An 18,929-nucleotide genomic window follows, 5' to 3' on the forward strand; every position below is an offset into this window, starting at 1 on the left:
ATTTTCCAGCATATATAAACCCCCCCCCCAGATCTTCCTGTTTCAAAATGAATTCTTCTTAATATCATTAACTAATATCCTATAATCTCAACTAATACAATGTCCTTCACATCATTCATCAAGCCAGAATCCGATACATCTAACGTGATCCCAGCTAAACCAGAACGTCTCAACTCCAACCTCGCCCAACGTTTCCTCCTCACTGACAAAGTCACCGTCATAACCGGTGGATCAGGTGCTATTGGAAGTGCTATTGCTGAAGGTTACGCCCAATCTGGTGCCCACGTCGTCATTTTAGATTACGCTGGAGACAACGGATTGTGTCAACACTTATCCTCAACTTACAACGTCAAGTCCAAGTTCTACAAAGTTGACATCACCTCTGCTGAACAAGTTGAATCAGTTGTCAATCAAATCGTCGAAGATTTCGGTACCATCGATGTGTTTGTCGCTAATGCTGGTATTGCCTGGTATACTGGTTCCATCTTGAACGAAGACTCCACCGTCGACAAGTGGACCCGTTTGTTCGATGTTAATGTCCATGGTGTTTTCTACTGTGCCAAGTACGTTGGTAATGTGTTCAAGAGAAATGGTAAGGGATCTTTTATCATCACTGCCTCTATGTCAGCCCACATCAACAATGTTCCAAACTACCAAACCTGTTACAACTCCTCCAAGGCCGCTGTCTTGCACATGGCTAGAGGATTAGCTGTGGAATTCTCTGGTTTTGCTAGAGTAAACTCCGTCAGTCCAGGTTACACCAACACTAAATTGAGTGAACCTATTCCTAAGGAACAAAGAGCCAAGTGGTGGGCATTGACACCAAAGGGCAGAGAAGCCGAGACTGACGAATTAGTCGGTGCTTACATTTACTTGGCTAGTGACGCTTCTAGTTTCACTACTGGTGCTGATATCAAGGTTGATGGTGGTTATTGTGCTGTTTAATATATATATATATATATATATATACGTGGAATTAATAGAATAATAATAATAGCAATTTAAACAAACGTTATGTAGATTTCTCCATTGAACTTGAATGATCGCGGATCAGACCAATTGCTTTCTTCAACTGTTCCTTCATGACATTCAACTTGGCTTGCTTATTCTGAATATGATCTCCACAAACTTGAATCCTGTATTTGTTAGTAAGTTAATTACCTAGAGGTTAACTGTAGTACACACCTAGCAACACTCTTGTCTCGATCAACAGCACAAAGCACTTCACTCCATGCACTTTGTCTCCGGATCAACAGAGCCAGTCTTTCTTGAAGTGCTTCTATTGATTTGGCATATTCGGTAAGGGCAAACGCAAAACATTCTTCTAATTTATCCCAATTGAAGTGGGTGGTTAATTCCTGGATTAACTTGTTGAATTCAGGGTCGTCGTAGGATTCAGTAAGGATTCCCTTTTCTTTTAAGTAGGCCTCTATATCGGAATTTGTTTCTGGCTTGATATCTGTCATGTTTATTGTCAGAAATAGAAGAAGAAAGTGGTTGTCTAAGCTTGTTTACCTTTTTTTTTGCAGCATTTTTAAAATGTAAACACGAGATAAGATGTACCCAATAGTTTAAGTTGATAGAAGATGATAGTGACAATCATTTGCTCTGGAAGTGAAGTTTGTCCTTTTATTCACAAACCTGTTTTACATGTGCTCAGTATTGCTGGATTATGCTAATGTCTAGTCTTTATGCGGGTAGTAAGTATCAACTTGCAAAATTTGAGCTTGGTAAATCTGTGTGTGTTGATGAGTTCATAAACCAAAAGCTTTGTAAACATGGGATTTCTGTAAGTTTCTAAAACAACGATTTTTGATGACTGGTAAATCATCGTTTGTACAATGATCTACCCATGATGATAGATTTTTGCCCTGTATCAGCTCACACCCTAGAACATTCATCACTCAAGCCAAATCAACCATAAAACTACCCAAATTGTTACATAAAAGATATGAGATGAAAAACTATGCATCATACTTTTTAATCTAGGAAGAAGTGATGATATATTAAGCCTGTATACATTAGAATTCTATATCTTAACAAACCTATAATTCCCTTTGAAGGTTTGTGAACCTAGTGTCATTATGCGCAAATGAACCTACGAATTTTAGGAAACAATGAACCTATGTTTATAGTCTGATCGTCTCATGATTATATATCAACAGTCCCCTGATTGTAGGGTGATAATTGCATGATTCACAGCAAAGCATTTAGCTATAATTGTTTTAAACACACTTGCCTATGATTAGTAAAGGCTCACAAAGCTGCTGTTCTAGGAGGCTCTCCAAACTATGGATTATTTAGGAACTTGTGATGCACCAAGCTAGGAGTTCCACATGCTCACCAAATTCTGCTTGCTTCCGAGACTCATATAGCTCTTATATCGGGCCTCCAGCCATTTCCATAGTTGAGACAACTTCTCATTGTATTGATCTCGCTAGGTTGACTTGACCTTCTAAAGTGGGGAGGCTCTGGTCCCCCCCCCTGTTTTCCCGAGGCAACCTATTCTCGGTAGCCTCTCTTACAAAGGTTCCTTTTAGATTAGCTTTCTAAACACCCTATAGCTTAAACACTCTTGCTGGTCACATTTAAACTTCTAATATTGTGGATAATTCACTCTGAATTGTCGATAATTTTGCCAATTGTTCACTATCCGCTCAACACAACAAACTTTACCCTGGAAACATACTAAAAAAGATACTTTACCATCAAATTCTCCAAACCAGAATCTTATCAAAACATTACGGAGTCATTTCTCAAACTTAATAACCCAAATTATCCAATTATTGACATATTTCCTTGGTAATCACCCATGTCTTGGTCTGGATGCACTTGTTTCCTAATATAGATCAATGTCCTGCATATAAACAGATCTAACGTTGTTGTCCAAAGATTGAAAATCTCCAACTAGATCAAGTCAACCAGTTTCTTTTCAATTCAACCACCCCCTTCTCTACAATGAAATGGATCATATCATTGTTTCTCATTCACTTGGGACTATGTATATCAAAATCACAACCAGGTCCATTATCCCTTCCTAACCTCCTCGACATTAAGGGCCTCTCTGAGCTCAAAGCTTGGCAAACGTTTGGAAACATTCGATATGACGTAGGTCGATTGCTTATTGATTCCTCCACCGTGGGTAAATCTCAAGGTCAAGGTGCAATTTGGTCTCGGAATGATCTTACTAACGCTGATTCTGAATGGACGATCGAGTATATATTTCGGACAAGTGGCACGGCTCGAGACTTGACCTATAGTGACGTCAATGGATTAAGTCTTTGGCTTGTTGACCCAGTACACACATTTCAATTGCCACGTTTGAGTTATGATAATTTCGGTGGACCAAGTTCATATGATGGGTTTCAATTCTTGATTAGTAATGAAGGAAGACCAGGAGTTAAGATTTTCAATAATGATGGATCGAAACCGGGGAGTACTAAAAGTAAGGATGCCATTGGTGATTGCCAATTCCACTTTTTGGACTCGCTGGTTCCATTCACAATTCGTATCAGTTACAGTAAAGCCAAGAGTTGGTTTAAAGTGCAAGTGGATAACAATTTATGTTTCAAGACTAACAAGATTGAATTTCCCAAAACGAAGTTTAAGTTTGGAATGACTGGTAAAGTCGCCCAAGGATCTAGTGAAGTTTACGAGATTCTTGGATTAAGAGTATGGGATCATTTGACCGAGGATGCAATTGATGATCATGGATTATTGAATGATGGAGATTCAAAGGGTGATACTGCTACCATTGTAGTTAAGAAACCCGAACCTAGTGGACCAGCCCAAGTTAGACAATCATTAATGGAAAAGGCAAGACAGCATAGAGAAGAAATGAAAAAACAGGGCCATAATCCACCAGCTCATCAGCAACAGCAACAACCACAGCATATACCTACTGCCAGTGGTGACATGCGTGAAATCAATTCCAAATTAGACCAACTTGAATCCTTAGTGAAACATCTTCAAAGTTCCATCAACAAGCAAGAAACACAAATTCATGATGCGAAACAGAATCTGATGTTACAAAAACATGCCATTGACGACATTACCAAATCAGTAACTGATCTCAAATCAGTCATTGCTGAGCAATACAGTCAATTACTTCAAGCCGTAGCCCAATTAAACCAAAAGGTTATAGGCGAAGTAAGAGAACAACATTATGGGATGGAAGAACTTTCCAAAAAGGTTGATCTCCTCATGGCTAACCATAAGGAAGTTGCATATCAATACGAACGAGAAACTCAACTGGTTAAACCAAGTGCCGGGTTCATGGACGTGATGATTTCTTGGATTCTCGTACCGTTGGTGATTATTCTTTTACTTCTTTTGGTGTTTGTCTATAGACTTAGACACGACATTAAACATTCAAAACTCTTATAGAATAACTGTTTATATAGAAAAGTTTATATACTGTCTTATATTAGCGTCCCCTTCACTCTTTGATTGGAGTATCTGGTGCCTTACTTGGTGAAAGTGATCTAGCTACATCTTCATCAACCAATATAGCACTCAATCTCTTTTTCGGAGAAGATGATCTCTTTAAGGATCCAACTTTTGTAGGAGTTTCCGGAGCACTATCAGAAGAACTATCCTCCTTAGTTTCCTTCTTAGATTTACGTACCACAGTTTGTAAACGTTGCTCCAACCTGGATCTAGAAGTAGCAGCTACACTTTCCTTGGGAGTCAACGCTTTATGTGCGGAACCAGCACGACTCACATGAGCACTATTATCTCTACTTGCACTGTTTGCTGGTCTTGTTGAGCTCTGTCTTCTCAACTCCGTGAATATAGTTTCTTTATGATTCAACAAATCAGTAATGAAATTAACTTGATGTTTATCATTGAGTTCAGACTGTTCCTTTTGTCTTAAAACAAGCGGAGCAAACTCCTTGGCCAACGAAGATTGCAATGTGACGGCAAGAGTTTCATCTTTGGATCCGATAATGTTGATCAATCGGGCAATGTGAGTGAGTAATGCGTCCAAAGTGGCGATATTGCATTTGGGCAAATCACACAATATGTTTTGCAATCCGTTGATTCTGGAACTGGTTTTGGATTCATCATTGGGTGGGTAGTTGAGGTAGAGCAATTTGATCACATCATAGTTGGTACGTGGCACTATGGAATCGGGTAATTCCATGAAATAAAGCTTTAATACATTGGTGATTACCAATGGGTGGTTTTGTTCGAGGATCGAGTTGATATATTGTGGATCGCTGTTGTTATCGTTTAGCTCCGATCTTAATTTGTGTACTTGGGCGAGATGGATAGGTTGAGTCCAGAGATTGATACGTTCTTCATCGTTTTCCAAATCAGGATACACCGAGTCTAAATAACTCAATATACATTGAACCAATATAGGAACAACCTTCTTATCAAGTCTTGATTTAATGTTCAAGTCTACCCCAAATGTCTGTTTAACGTGCGAATCATAATAGTTATCATATAAAACCACGCAAGGCTTAAAACCACCAGTAGCGTAATTTTCAATCAAGAACTTCAAATCGTTAATAGGGTGAATAGTTTCTTCCAATAACAATAATTCGTCATAGAAATTCTTCAATTCGTCCATCCCATTGGAAAAGCTAGCCAAGAAATCAAACATCACTTTTTTGATGGCTTTTAATCTGTCAAGTTCACATTTTTGCATAAATGTCAAATGGTCCATTATAAGCTCTTCAAATTCACATCTGGTTTTGTCGAGATCAACTACACTGGCGTAATATTGTTGGTCTAATTGATTCACTTCTTTAATTAATTTAGGGAGCTGAGCTGGGTCAGTATAGTCGACGGCACCTACGCCGATGGCTTCTTTCATATCATCGAAATATTCTTGGATTTTGGCACCACCTGTTCCTTCAATCTTAGGCACAGTGCCATTTGCATTATTGGTATCTTCGGTTGAACTGGATATTTGTAATTGACTCAACTTTGTAATTTCAAATGCAAGTGGTTTCCATTGGTAGTAGAATTGAGAGCTGTTTATAAATCCTTTACCACTGGTCATAGTTCCGATAAGTCTAATGAATCCGTTATTGATTAATTCCAGAGCAAATTTTTCTGCTTTCTCTAAATTACGATTGAATTGGGGTAAATTGTCAATTAACCATTGGATAATGGAACTTCCAGTAGACACATTGTGGTAAGTCCCCAAAATAGCCACCTTGTGAGACGTCAAGGGGATGTTTGTCAACATGTCTGTTAACAATGCTTTCATTTGTTTATGGTCATAAGTGATGTTGCCGAAATAGTATCTTTCTTCTTCATCGTCAGGAACTTCCTCTTCATAAGCATCCTCTAGTTTCTGTTGGAATGTCAATTCATCCAACTCCTCTCTCAATTCTTCTTCGGTATAATGAGACTTGCATTCTTCCAACATTCTGCATTTGTTAAAGTATCTCTTTTGCAATTTATCCAAATGGGCCTTTTTCAGCTTGAAAAGTTTACTTTTTTCGGAAATCATCAGCTCGGAATATTCAACTCTACCCTGATGCTCCTTGCACCATTTACTGAATGGTGCCAACACCAATGTCTTGATATTGTTGGCAATTTCCAAATGGTATTGGCCTTGTTTGGTGAAATTTTCATTCATCTTCAGGTACGCGTTCTTAATAGTGGAAACATAGTCGTCGTTGAGTTGTCGTTTGTTCTTGGTGGATTTGATGGCAGTTTTTTCAATTGATTCAAGTTGGGTGCCATACAAGAGCTCCAGCTCCATTCTTTTGTGGAAGAGGGAGATGAAATCTTCATTTTCACAGATGCCTTGATGGAGCTGTTCAAATAGGACCTTGAACCCCAGGGAGTAGTCCAGCGTCCAGAATGAATCAGCAAATGACATTATAACGCAGTATAAGCCCTTCTATAGATATATGCGTTATTTAAAATGTGATTGAGTAGTACGTGACGTATTTGGTCGTCAAAAAAACTGGGAACACAGTGTATGGGCTTCTGGTTGTAGTGACTACGTAAATCTAATTTATTTATTTTTTTTTTTTTTTGGAAAGTTCGCGGAGTTTTGATTTCGTTTCATTACGAAATGTGGAATCCAGACAGCCAATAATCATGTATTAATACCGTGTTGTAAAACACATCACCACCTGACTACATTTACCTATTTACATACAAAACGTAAGTTTACTACCATTTGTTTACCATCGTCTCTAAAATCCAATTGGTTTTTCACTACCTTCAGGCATTAATGTCAAGAACTTGTAAACACCCCCCATTTGATCCTTGTCGGTCAATCTTCTATAGGCACCATAGATCTTATCTTGAACATCTGGGTTGCTTTCATTCTGCTTGATCAATTGATCAATACGGTATCCCACTCCGATATTATGTAACCAGTCGCCTTGGTCTACTGGACCATAATTTATTATCTTGCCCTGACTTGCTTGTTTGGATATGTTCACCAAGTTGTCAAAATCTACATCGGCAGATAAATCAACTTCACCAGGTTTGATGAACGGAGAAACAAATTTATGTTTGTAGATTCCACGAAGGGAGTTTTCTGGAATGGAGTCGACAACACCGTAATCCATGATCATAACTGCTCCAAGTTTAGGCTTGAGCAATTGGATCATTTTCATGAGGAATAATTCAGCGTCAGGGCAGATTTCTATGCGGCTGCCTTGAGCCAAGTCACGATAACGTGGAGATAACGCAGGAATCATGGACGACGGAGTCTCCTTTTGTGATACTGTCAAATGGAATTCAGTTTCAAAAAGGTCGTTTTTCTCTACCGGCTCAGTGGTTGCTAATTTAGGTTGGGTATTAGTCACAGTAGGAGTGTGTTCAACCATCAACTCTCTCCATCCGGCCTCGGTCTTGGTGAAACTCTTGATAGGCAAGGCATCAAAGAATTCATGGGCTATTATATAGTTTGCCGTGGCCTCATCATCAACTATGTCCTTCTCGGTATACACCCACTTTATAGCATTCCCCCATTGGGTGGTAGACTTGTTGAATCCTTCTGTTGTAGTTTCAAACTCGTGTTTCTCATCGCATAGTAATTTCCATTGTTCGCGACGTAACACGTCCGACGCTTCAATCATGGTGATTTCAATATCAACAGGCGTGCTAGCCTTGGCTATAAATCTATTGAATGTTCTGAGCGTATCGTACATAAGCGTACCTCTTCCTGGGCCAAACTCGACAAATCGTATTTTCCCAGGAGAGCCTTGGGATTGCCATACCGTGAAATACCAAACCCCAAGCATCTCGCCAAAGACACTCGATATTTCCGGACTGGTAATGAAATCACCACCTCGCAAATCTAATGGATCACGAGTGGTATAATACCCCATCTCAGAATGGGTAAGACATTGACGCATGTATGCAGAAAGTGGAATGGGCCCTGTAAGTTGGATAGTTTGGGCAAATAAATCAGTAAGCGTGTCGACTTTGCGAGCTGTTGATTTAGAAGGCAGTGGGAATTGAGGCATGCTGCCTAACTTGGAACGGATGTTGGATTCACCTTTGATTTCGGATTCAAGACGGGCAATCTGCTCTTTGATTATTGTCCGGGCATTTTCGAATTCTTGTTTGGTGAATTGTCCATAGTTTGACTTGTTGATATCTTCCTTCTTTTCGTTTAATAACAAGCAGGTATTGCTGAATTGACGAGATAGCACACGACTGTAAAGTCTTGTTGTACCTTTGTATAATTGAAGCATTCTACAGTAAAGTAAATTAACTCCAGAATTATTCCTATCACAATTTTTTTTTTTTCAGATCTCTGCTTAAAACTTAAACATATGTTTAATAAACTAAAAACTAGAGCAGGATATACAACGAACTAAAAGAAAACAACAATAGTATATATCCCCAAAGAAAAACAGCTCATTTACAAACTACCAGCTAACCAGTTGATGGACAGTATATCATAGCATCCATGTTAACACCTTCGTTCTTTATATCCTTGACAACTTTGTCAGAATCAACATAGCGATTATACTTGACAGAATAACTTCTGCATAAACGGAATCCTAATTTCAAATAAAAGTTTCTGTTGACAGGATTAGAACTTTCTAAATACATCACACTATTTGGATTTTCAGAAATGAACTTGTCCAAAGAATAGTTGTAGAGAAGCTTGGCAAGACCTTTACCTCTCATACTAGGCAATGTAGCAATATCATCCAAATACCAGATTTGGGAATCCAAATCGTCCAAATTAGCATTAAGAATTTCATTACGAACCTTGATTAAATAAGGAAGTTTATCTTTAAACACTTTAGAACGACATTTACTTAATATGGCCCTGTAATTGAACTTCAATGATGATTTATGGATCTTATCTTTAAATTTGAGATCAGCAGCGGAGAACGTTTCATCTTCATCACTATCACCACTTTCATCACTTTCGTACAAGTTCAAGGGGTTCCATAAAGCAACAGCAAGGTAAGGAAACTTATCAGTGTTTACATCCAATTCGGCAAGTGTCTGTTCTAATTGTTTATCCTTGATGACAAAGATAGTACCGTTGGTGTTTAACACTTCATAAGTTTCATACTCAAAATAAGACAAAAACAAATCCAACTTTTTCCGTTTGTAGACAGTAGCTGGAGTGGTATGTTTATTATACTTGTCAGTATTAAGAATATAGTTCATGAATGGATCGTCTTCGAACCCAAACATGAGTGTCTTGGCTACTCGATGGTAATCCTTAAGGGTTGCCTTTTCAATAGTGATGTTTAATTCATTTGGAATAGATAATGATGAGCTAATCGAGCCAGCTCTTGGTGGTGCGGGTTTGCTTGTAGTTGTAGTTGTAGTAACTGTTGTTGTAAATTTATTTGTATCAGATTGACCATTACCAGGGGAAACAGGGACGGGCAGTCTCAGAAGGTCATGATCAATGCCAATATAACCACCTGAATCTAACAATGAACTGTCTTCTTCAAGGGAAGAAAACATGGACCCATTGTTAGACGCAGGGATTGCATTAACATTGACGGTTAAACTCAGTCGTAAGGAGGAAGCAATGGAAGAAGTAGGGGTGAGAGATAGAATGGGGGACTGGGGCAATGATCTGGGGATTGAGTTTAATATAACCTCCTGAGACGAAAGCAGTCGAGGTTTCCTCTTGGCTGTTGATTCATGGTAATCTTCTGAAATGGGGGCAAACATCATTTCTATTCATCAGTTGAGTTGGTGTTTAAGTGTTGATAAAGAAAGTATAAACGAGATGAAATGGCAAGAGAATTTTAGGTGCTACTTATAGTTATTTTATTAGGAGTTAATGATATCTGGATTGGGCAGAAAAGCGCAAAGCGCTGTCACTTTCCAATAGCTGCAAAATAGGACAAAGTTGAACAATGAGGAGGAGGAAATAACAAAGAACGGAATCTTCCATGAATTTCCGCTCTCAACAAAATGTAAAACTTGCGCTTTTAATCTAAGATAAGATATACCCAAAACAATGTTGCCAGTTACACACCAAGGATTATACTATTGTCTTAAAGGGGAAGTCTTACACATATATATTAGCTACTGACGTAATCAAAAAAAGTGTCAAAATTCCAGATGCGAACAATGCTTCAAAAATGAAACAGGAAATCGGTTTCCGAAGCTTTCTTTTGGTAGGATAACTATAGGATAAGAAATTTTTACGGGTCTAATCAAATATCTTGGTGGTATTTCTCGTTAAAGGTCATGTCATTTGTCTTATCTATTGATAACACAGTTTTGTTTTTGTTTCGTAATTTGAAACGAGATAAAAAGATTACACAAAATCATACAACGACAAAACTATGGAAACATATATCAACAACTCAATGCTTCTATACATTTACAACTACTTTCCATACAGCGATGCATCTTGGTATGTATCAGCTCCAGACGAATGCACCATGTCTTGTGCTATATTCTTAATACTCAATTGTTATACCACTCTCGGAATTGACCTACCGCTTCTCCTCTATCCACCCCTAATTGACAGTTCGGCAGTTAATATGCACATTGATGTAGTACCGCGCAGTACGTGTTTCTAGAAGAGCCCAAAACCTAAACTTAAAAATGTAGAGAAGGATTACAAATCATCACGTGAAAGATACGTTAATTAACATTTATTTCTGTTGGGCTTAAGAACCTTAATTCCTAAGCCTAGTTATCCATATTCAAGAGGGATGAAATCCTAGGCTACTAGGTCTAGACCACCAGCGTTGATTGGTAATGATAATTTAAGAATAATATTATTCTGCAGGCTGCTTTTGACAGGTTTGAATATGATCTCTAACCACGTTGGTCGTATAGTGTTGTCTCGTTTCGGGCCAAAGTCACGCGCCTCATTTCACCCACACCCCGCCAAATTAAATTCTGCCCGCCTTAAATTTTCAACAAAACCCGTCTCAAAATGAAAGCATCCTGGGCTTATTTCCCCTTGTGTAATTGACTAGCAAAGCCATTTAGTTGGCGGAGAAAGCTTGGCTCGCGTCAGAAGGAAGTTTACAAGTACACTTCTAAAAATAAAACTAAATTTTGGTACTAAATTACCATAGCAACACTTAACTCCTAGGTTTCGTCTGATATTCCTATGCCGAATTACATAGTGGCGCATGAATATACACAAACAGGCGGAAGTGGAATGACAGCTTCTATATATAGAAACAGGACGAAGATATACTGATGGTCGGATCGACTCTCATTCAGTCGTGACACATGTATAGAAATATCTGTAAGTAGTAATGTAAAATAGGTTTACACAAGCAAAAGGCTGGTGAACAAGCTAGTTCAAGGCAGTAATTGACATAGAAATTAGCTAGCTGAAACATACTTACTCCATCTATCTTCTCGTTTATTATTTGTAGTTTCTCGTGTTGTTGTTTTTTTGATAATTTGTTTTGCTGTGAATTTCTCATGCGTCAGAGCTCCGTAATCCATTTTAAAACTTACACATTCGTGGCGAGGGAACAGCAAACAGCTAGAGATAGACCGACGGAATTGGCTTACACGAACTAGCATTGGCTAATTTTTTTTTATCACGTCATTGACTCATTTCTTCCCACGTCCGATCTTTCGCCCCAAGGTTCACCCCGGCCCCCCCCAGCAAACCAAGCCAGTCAAAGGAAGAAAAAAAAAAAAAAGAAAAAAGACAACAGCATTCAATTTCAAGTAACCTCAACATTTTTTTGCCGAGCTAACCCTGTAGTTCTTTTCACTGTGTTGTTATACCTCCATTACAATATAACGTTTGTGTATTTCCAAAGTGTCATCCAGTACTTGATCAATACATCGCACAGCTTTTTACATTCAACTCAACCACATCGTACAAACTAAATCACTACTCGCTGACACATTCACTTAATAAACCCCAATATCTTACACATACACATTAGTCATCACCCAGCATTTTAACCCAATCAAACAATCATACACAATCAGATACATAAAAAATGGGTAATTCATCATCTAAACTGCCTGGACTTAAACCTGTACCATTAACACGAACAGACACCTCTAATTCAGCCAAGTCTTCTCGTTCGGTTAGACTGCGGTTGTCTCTATCCAGTATCAACAGCGGTAATAATAACAGTAATAATAATAATAATAATCACAACCACAATCATAACAATAGCGGGTCCGCTATTATAGATGATGACGATACTGGTCAAGCAGATCTCAATCCAAGATCACCTAAGATCTTGTCAAGAAAAGGTTCTGAAATTGGTGGATCACGTCCCAGTTTGAGTGATGGGAATGGACTTATACCGCCGAATGATGTTAGTATATCCCACAACAACAGCTCATCCAACCTTTCCACCTCGTTCAATGCAAATTTACCGCCATCCATGATGCAAATCCCGCCCAAGGAACCAATATTGATTCGAAGAAATACAAATGATAACATGAATTCAGTAAGTTTGGATTCAACTGTTCCTAACTCACCAGTAGCGCCGTCCGTTATCAACAATATCGGCGCCAATAACCCCGTGTCCAGAACTTCAACCAATCATTCCATAGCGTCGTCAAATAATAACGGTATATCACCACTACCTTCAAATGGAACACCCAAGGTATCATCTTCGGTTCCAACCACACCACTTCCTAACAATAGCAATAGTTACTTCAATCTGAATAGTAATGGCAACGACGATAATAGAAGTATTCATAGCCGGACTTCTCTGGCTGGTGATTTAACCGAACTTTCCAAAACATCATCAATCAACAGAAATGTCCTTCAACAAAGCACAACTACGTCTTCAGTAGCAGGGAGCATAGGATATACTATCGACATTGAAGACCTTATCCAACGTTTATTGGATGCAGGATACAGTGGTAAACGAACCAAGAATGTGTGTTTGAAAAATAACGAAATTCAATTGATTTGTGCTACGGCTAGAGAAATATTCTTGTCCCAACCTTCATTATTAGAATTATCTCCTCCGGTGAAAGTTGTTGGAGACGTACATGGTCAATATGGTGATTTAATTCGTATTTTTACAAAATGTGGATTCCCGCCTCTGACAAACTACTTATTCCTTGGTGATTATGTTGATAGAGGAAAACAATCCTTGGAAACAATATTATTATTACTTTGTTATAAGATCAAGTATCCTGAAAATTTCTTTTTACTTCGAGGCAATCATGAATGTGCCAATGTTACCCGAGTCTATGGATTCTATGATGAATGTAAGAGAAGATGTAATATCAAGACCTGGAAATTGTTTATTGATACGTTCAATACTTTACCAATTGCAGCTATAGTGGCAGGCAAGATCTTTTGTGTCCATGGAGGATTATCACCGGTGCTCAATTCCATGGATGAAATCCGTAATATTGCCCGTCCTACCGATGTCCCTGATTTTGGGCTCTTGAATGATCTTCTATGGTCAGATCCTGCAGATACTGTGAATGAATGGGAAGATAATGAACGAGGAGTGTCGTACGTGTTTTCCAAGGTTGCTATAAACAAATTCCTAACCAAATTTGGATTTGATTTGGTTTGTCGAGCGCATATGGTTGTTGAGGATGGATACGAGTTTTTTAATGATAGAACGTTGGTTACTGTGTTCAGTGCCCCCAACTACTGTGGAGAATTTGACAATTGGGGTGCGGTAATGAGTGTTAGTGAAGAATTGTTATGTTCATTCGAATTATTGGACCCATTGGATAGTGTTGCATTGAAACAGGTTATGAAGAAGGGGAAACAGGAGCGTAAATCTGCCCAGAGTTTACAAAAGAGTCAGAGGTGAAGAGAGTAAATAGCAAGACACATTAAGTTTTATTTGATGATTTTTCTAATTATTAACTAGGGTTAGAATATGTCCTAACAAATGTATAATGAATTTTACATTGTATAAGTGTAGTTCGATGCAACCAATAGCATTGCATACAAAAGCGTAATCTTTGTCGACGACTGTAATTACATCGTCTATTTCATGTCTCTTGAAACAAATTACTGCGACTGGAAGCAGCAATATTTAGTTTCATGCATGCATGTCGATGCAGGGTTTCAGTTCCCACCGTCCCTGAAATCCTTGGCAGATCTGCAGTCTTTAATGCAAGATTTCGTGGCAGCCCTCTCCCCCTTTAGATAGCGCGGTAAGTGGCAGGTTTGTGGGTGCTTGGCTGCAACGTCTTGGCAGCCGCGGCGTTTTCGTGTTGATAAAGGCAAATAATATATGAGCATCTTCAAAGCCTTCTGGCAACTGAACAAATCGTCAAATCTCGTGGAGTGGCAGAAACTGCTTGTATGTACGTTAATCCACAAGACAAGCTGAGATCTTTCAAATTGATTCAGGTTGCAGATGGTTTAAGAAAGTGGGATGAACATTGATAGTTTTTTGTAATTATCTAGGGAATTACCGTTTCGGTGAATGCCAAGACAAATCGAGATAGCAATGATTTAAGGCGATCATCATTGCATATCGTGTAGCTGTCTACGGCTAATCGGCTTAGAGCTTTCACGCGGCATTTCTGATTCACATGAAACTAATCACTGGATGTCTAACTTTGTTGTAGACCTTGGCGTTCGCGTACTCCTGCCGTGGATCAACCCTTGACAACAGATGTCAAAAATATTATCCCTCATTGTCAAATTATTTTGCATGACAAGGTACAAATCGTTTTGTGAACAAATGTTCTATTATCATTTTCCCCCCTTTCATTATAAGTATACACCACAAAGATGTTCTGAAAGAACAAACCAACCTATCCTTACGAAAATTATTATTTACCTCGTAAACTTATTATTTCGCAAATCTGAGCAGATTAATGTTTTTCTTTTAGGAAGAGCTATAATTAGTAAGTCAAACATAAAACCAAAAAAAAACAGAATTACGAGCGCGACATTTTTGTTAGTATGCAAGATTTTATTTTTTTCATAGTCCTGTGTACAGCACATGAGTACGCATTTGCGTACATGCAAGTTCCCGGATATTAGCAGAACTAAAAATGTGTAGACCCTGTGGTTAAAAAAAATAGTACGAAAAAAAACGAGCAAATGAAACGAGTTAACAATATTCACAGCTAAAGTCTAGATCTGTATCTTTGCCACACATTCCGAACCCTTCCCGGTAGGCAGCAACAGTACTAGGAACATAGCAACAATAACCTAATTCAGGAACACTAGGTAAAAATTTTGGATGTATTTTTTTCGCCTTATTTTTCTTAGCCCATTTTTTAAAATAGCTGAGCGCGGATTCTCGCCCATACATGCATGTGGAACTTGTTCCTGCGGCTTGTGGCTAGAATATTATTAATTATTTCATAATGAGGGTTGATTTTGTGGTTATCGGTGTTGTGCCATATTTCCACCATTTTTTGAGGCGGGTTGGTTTCTTGTTATTTTAGTCGATCAGGTGGTTTTTAGTACTGAGCAAAGCCATAACAAGGCGGTGGTTTCTGGAAAAGGTAGCACATCCCCAGGTGGGGTGAGTGGTGAGGGGACTGTTTTTAGATTACACGACCATATGACTGAAAATTTCACAAAGACGCCCTGGGCTTGGCGACGAAACAAAAAGATCCCACGGTAAATAACCACGGTTAAAAAAATTTTTTAAAGAATTATTAGTTTTGTTTGCTCCCCCTTAGACTTGACAGGTGGTGGCTAGTTTTTTTTTAATTTTATGTCTGTCGGATTAATTTCCGTAATACTTGTTAGGTTTTCCGAGTTCTCATATATTTTGCGGGTATTATATAGTACATAACGTTAAATCTAGGGTATTTACTCACTTTCCTCCTCTTTTACATCAACAGAAATCAAGCTATTAATCGTAGGCTTTTTAGAGATAGTAGTATCAACCAAATCAGGCGTGGAAAGGTCTTTGTCATTTTCGTCAATAAATGATTTTTCAGATTTAGGACTGCTGGTAACGATTGAATTAATGGAAAGCACTTGGGTCAACAGTTGCAGCAGAACTAATTCTTTGTTTTGATCTTTTTCATCATTCAACACATCTTTTAACCAACTTTTTGTTTGAACGATTGTAGTAGTAGTAGAACTGGTAGTAGTAGCAGCAGTAACGTTGCTTGTTGCTTCCAGGGTTGTTGTCGTACCGTTCAACGGAGCACTATTAACTTTCTCAGGCGAAGATGCCTGCCAGTTGGTTGGAATAGGTAAATTCAGCACCGAAGGAAGACTAGCTGTACTGCCACCACCATTACTTATCACTGTAGTCAAATTTGTAGCTGAAGACAAATTATGATATGAAGACAATGGTGACTTACTGGTCGATGTGGAAATTATTGACGAGTTTGGATTCAAATTACTGCTGTGAGGTGAATTATTTCTTAGAGAAGTTTGACCAAACGATTGGTGGAATAAAGGTGATAAAGGACTTATTAAATTTGAAGATGGAATTGAAGATATGGAAGATGCTGATTTTAATGGTAATGGTAGGGTATTTGGATCCAAATTGAAACTATTATTGGTAGGTGGGGCTGATTTTAATGGATACATGCTAATGTGGTTATTATGATAAGTTGATGGCAATAATGATAAAGGTCTTGGTCTTCTTTTTGGGTTGAACTGATGTTTTGGTAATTTTAATTCGTCTTGAGGTAAAGCTTCCGAAGTCGAGTTAGACGAAGCGGAAGATGAAGTAGGAGTGGAGTTTGAACTGGGTGTGGTTGTTCCTGTGACGTGATAGTGTGGCAATGGAGTAGTTTGTTTGTTGATATATTGATACTGACTATAATAGCCATTTGTTACTGGAGATTGTGCTTGATATTCACCACTCACGTAAACTTGAGCATACTGTGGTGGTGGGTATAATGGAGCTGAATGAGGGGCAGGATAATAGGCTTGTTGTGCTGCAAGCTGCTGCAGTGGTTGTGGGTGTTGTGGCGGTGGAGGATGTAGTTGCAGCAGCTGCTGTTGCTGCTGCTGCCGTATCAGTCTTTTTCTTGGTTTACCATTATTCCTATCGTCGTTATCATCATCACCAGAAACAACATCACCATTCCTATTCAAATAAGTTTCATAAGCATGAACTGTTTGCTTATGTTGACGTAAATTGTCTAACCGGCTGAAATTCTTGGAACAATATGGACATGTAAATGGTCGTTCACCAGTATGTTTCCGTTTATGTCGGGCCAAATGCTCACTTCTGGTAAATGACATACTACACCCAGGATATCCTGTGCATTGAAACACGCGACCCTTTGATGTGCGTTTAGATTTATGTTGCTTGTTTGTGTGGCTAGAATTGTCATTAGCCGATTCGGAGTAGGCTCCATTTGTAGTGGCTATAGCCGAATCGGTGGTGGGAGACGGGAAATGAATGTGGGTTTGAGTAATAACCGGAATTGAAGAAGGCACATGGTGTGAACCATTAGTTGTATGAGGCGATGTAGGCTGTTTTGTCATGGTTAACATAGGCATATAACTTAACATTTGCGATTATTGTAGTATAGTAAGAGCAGTTGAGTTTCTGTTGTTAATTGGATGGGGAGGAAGGGTGGGCTCACCTAGTATATTCTAGAATTCAGTGGAATGTAATAGAATCTTAGTGATGTATTGGTATTGTTTATGCTAATATAGGTTGAAGTAAAGAATGTCAAATGGTAATGAAAGTATGGTGTATGGGAAATTGGTATAGATTTTTAGCGCCCCCAGGTTGTCTTGTTTATTTATATTCGAATTGAATAGAAAAGCAAAAAAAAAAAAATTAAGTTTGTATGCACGTCCAAATTTATATTTGTTTTTGTCGGTTTTTTTTTTTTGTCAAAAGAATGTTCCTTGAAATTATACAAGCTACATTTTTTTTTCTTGTTTAATGTTTATACTTTAAAAATAAAACAGCTTTTTTTTTTTAATTAAAACATTTTTTTTTATCACTAACTTAGACAGGACGAAAAAAATAAAGAATAATAGAATTACGAAAGATTTTAAATTGTTTTTCTATTTCGTCCCGCCCCTGGTCTGATTATTGACTGTTGACGGGACGGGACTTTTGTTATACCCGTGTTTTTGTTCTATCTAATTAAGACAATTCATATTAACAATCAAGTTTTTTTTCTTTTAAGTATTTGACAACCCCAAAAAATAAAATATTTTCAAGAATTTAAAGTTGAATAAAAAATCATTCTCCTTGAATGCTATTCCCCCTCAAAAATAATCTAACTACGAAAAATCTTGCTCAAATGACTGGCTCCCAAAAATATATTCTTAAAAAAATATATTTTAATATACATGATCAAATAAAATAAAATTTGTCGTACATGCATTTCGTGAAGGGCCAATTAGATTTTTAAACACTAACTATCAGGCATATTATAGGCCAAGATGCATCTTTGGAAACGGGGTTTGGAAGGGTTATATCCCTCCCCTCCCCTGCGTGTAGTAACCTAAAAGTAGGTTAGCATGAATAAACAAAAAGATCTAGTTTAACTAAAGAGACCTTGGTTTTGAACAGATGGCTCCAAAGTCTTTGTGTTTTTAAAATACAACCCGATTTTCAGTTACAAAACGAGAGAAA

The 18,929-nt window shown here is 38.2% G+C and overlaps 8 protein-coding genes across 8 annotated transcripts; 3 read left to right on the plus strand and 5 right to left on the minus strand. All coding sequences in view use genetic code 12, as the record gives it.

The window, feature by feature from the left end:
* Positions 1 to 99: 99 nt before the first annotated feature.
* Positions 100 to 945, plus strand: SPAPADRAFT_148284 (uncharacterized protein; the record flags this gene model as incomplete). Its single annotated transcript, XM_007373497.1, has 1 exon — positions 100 to 945. One exon carries the CDS (start codon positions 100 to 102, stop codon positions 943 to 945), a length of 846 nt encoding a protein of 281 aa, XP_007373559.1.
* Positions 946 to 1,012: 67 nt separating this feature from the next.
* Positions 1,013 to 1,466, minus strand: SPAPADRAFT_49064 (uncharacterized protein; the record flags this gene model as incomplete). Its single annotated transcript, XM_007373498.1, has 2 exons — positions 1,013 to 1,136; positions 1,186 to 1,466. 2 exons carry the CDS (start codon positions 1,464 to 1,466, stop codon positions 1,013 to 1,015), a joined length of 405 nt encoding a protein of 134 aa, XP_007373560.1.
* A 1,492-nt stretch (positions 1,467 to 2,958) lies between these two features.
* On the plus strand, positions 2,959 to 4,386 carry EMP46 (Emp46p; the record flags this gene model as incomplete). Its single annotated transcript, XM_007373499.1, has 1 exon — positions 2,959 to 4,386. The coding sequence occupies one exon, from the start codon at positions 2,959 to 2,961 to the stop codon at positions 4,384 to 4,386; it is 1,428 nt and encodes a 475-aa protein (XP_007373561.1).
* A 52-nt stretch (positions 4,387 to 4,438) lies between these two features.
* SPAPADRAFT_134326 (uncharacterized protein) lies at positions 4,439 to 6,844 on the minus strand (the record flags this gene model as incomplete). Its single annotated transcript, XM_007373500.1, has 1 exon — positions 4,439 to 6,844. The coding sequence occupies one exon, from the start codon at positions 6,842 to 6,844 to the stop codon at positions 4,439 to 4,441; it is 2,406 nt and encodes an 801-aa protein (XP_007373562.1).
* Positions 6,845 to 7,166: 322 nt separating this feature from the next.
* On the minus strand, positions 7,167 to 8,681 carry SPAPADRAFT_134439 (uncharacterized protein; the record flags this gene model as incomplete). Its single annotated transcript, XM_007373501.1, has 1 exon — positions 7,167 to 8,681. The coding sequence occupies one exon, from the start codon at positions 8,679 to 8,681 to the stop codon at positions 7,167 to 7,169; it is 1,515 nt and encodes a 504-aa protein (XP_007373563.1).
* A 57-nt stretch (positions 8,682 to 8,738) lies between these two features.
* SPAPADRAFT_59386 (uncharacterized protein) lies at positions 8,739 to 10,177 on the minus strand (the record flags this gene model as incomplete). The annotated part of the gene is made up of 1 exon (XM_007373502.1): positions 8,739 to 10,177. One exon carries the CDS (start codon positions 10,138 to 10,140, stop codon positions 8,866 to 8,868), a length of 1,275 nt encoding a protein of 424 aa, XP_007373564.1.
* A 1,991-nt stretch (positions 10,178 to 12,168) lies between these two features.
* On the plus strand, positions 12,169 to 14,759 carry PPZ1 (salt homeostasis regulator; the record flags this gene model as incomplete). Its single annotated transcript, XM_007373503.1, has 1 exon — positions 12,169 to 14,759. The coding sequence occupies one exon, from the start codon at positions 12,801 to 12,803 to the stop codon at positions 14,199 to 14,201; it is 1,401 nt and encodes a 466-aa protein (XP_007373565.1).
* Positions 14,760 to 15,463: 704 nt separating this feature from the next.
* On the minus strand, positions 15,464 to 18,037 carry BCR1 (transcription factor BCR1; the record flags this gene model as incomplete). The annotated part of the gene is made up of 1 exon (XM_007373504.1): positions 15,464 to 18,037. One exon carries the CDS (start codon positions 17,816 to 17,818, stop codon positions 16,175 to 16,177), a length of 1,644 nt encoding a protein of 547 aa, XP_007373566.1.
* Between the last annotated feature and the right edge of the window lie 892 nt (positions 18,038 to 18,929).

This window comes from Spathaspora passalidarum (assembly GCF_000223485.1).
Source record: "Spathaspora passalidarum NRRL Y-27907 unplaced genomic scaffold SPAPAscaffold_2, whole genome shotgun sequence".
In the NCBI taxonomy this organism is placed as follows: Eukaryota; Fungi; Ascomycota; class Pichiomycetes; order Serinales; family Debaryomycetaceae; genus Spathaspora; species Spathaspora passalidarum.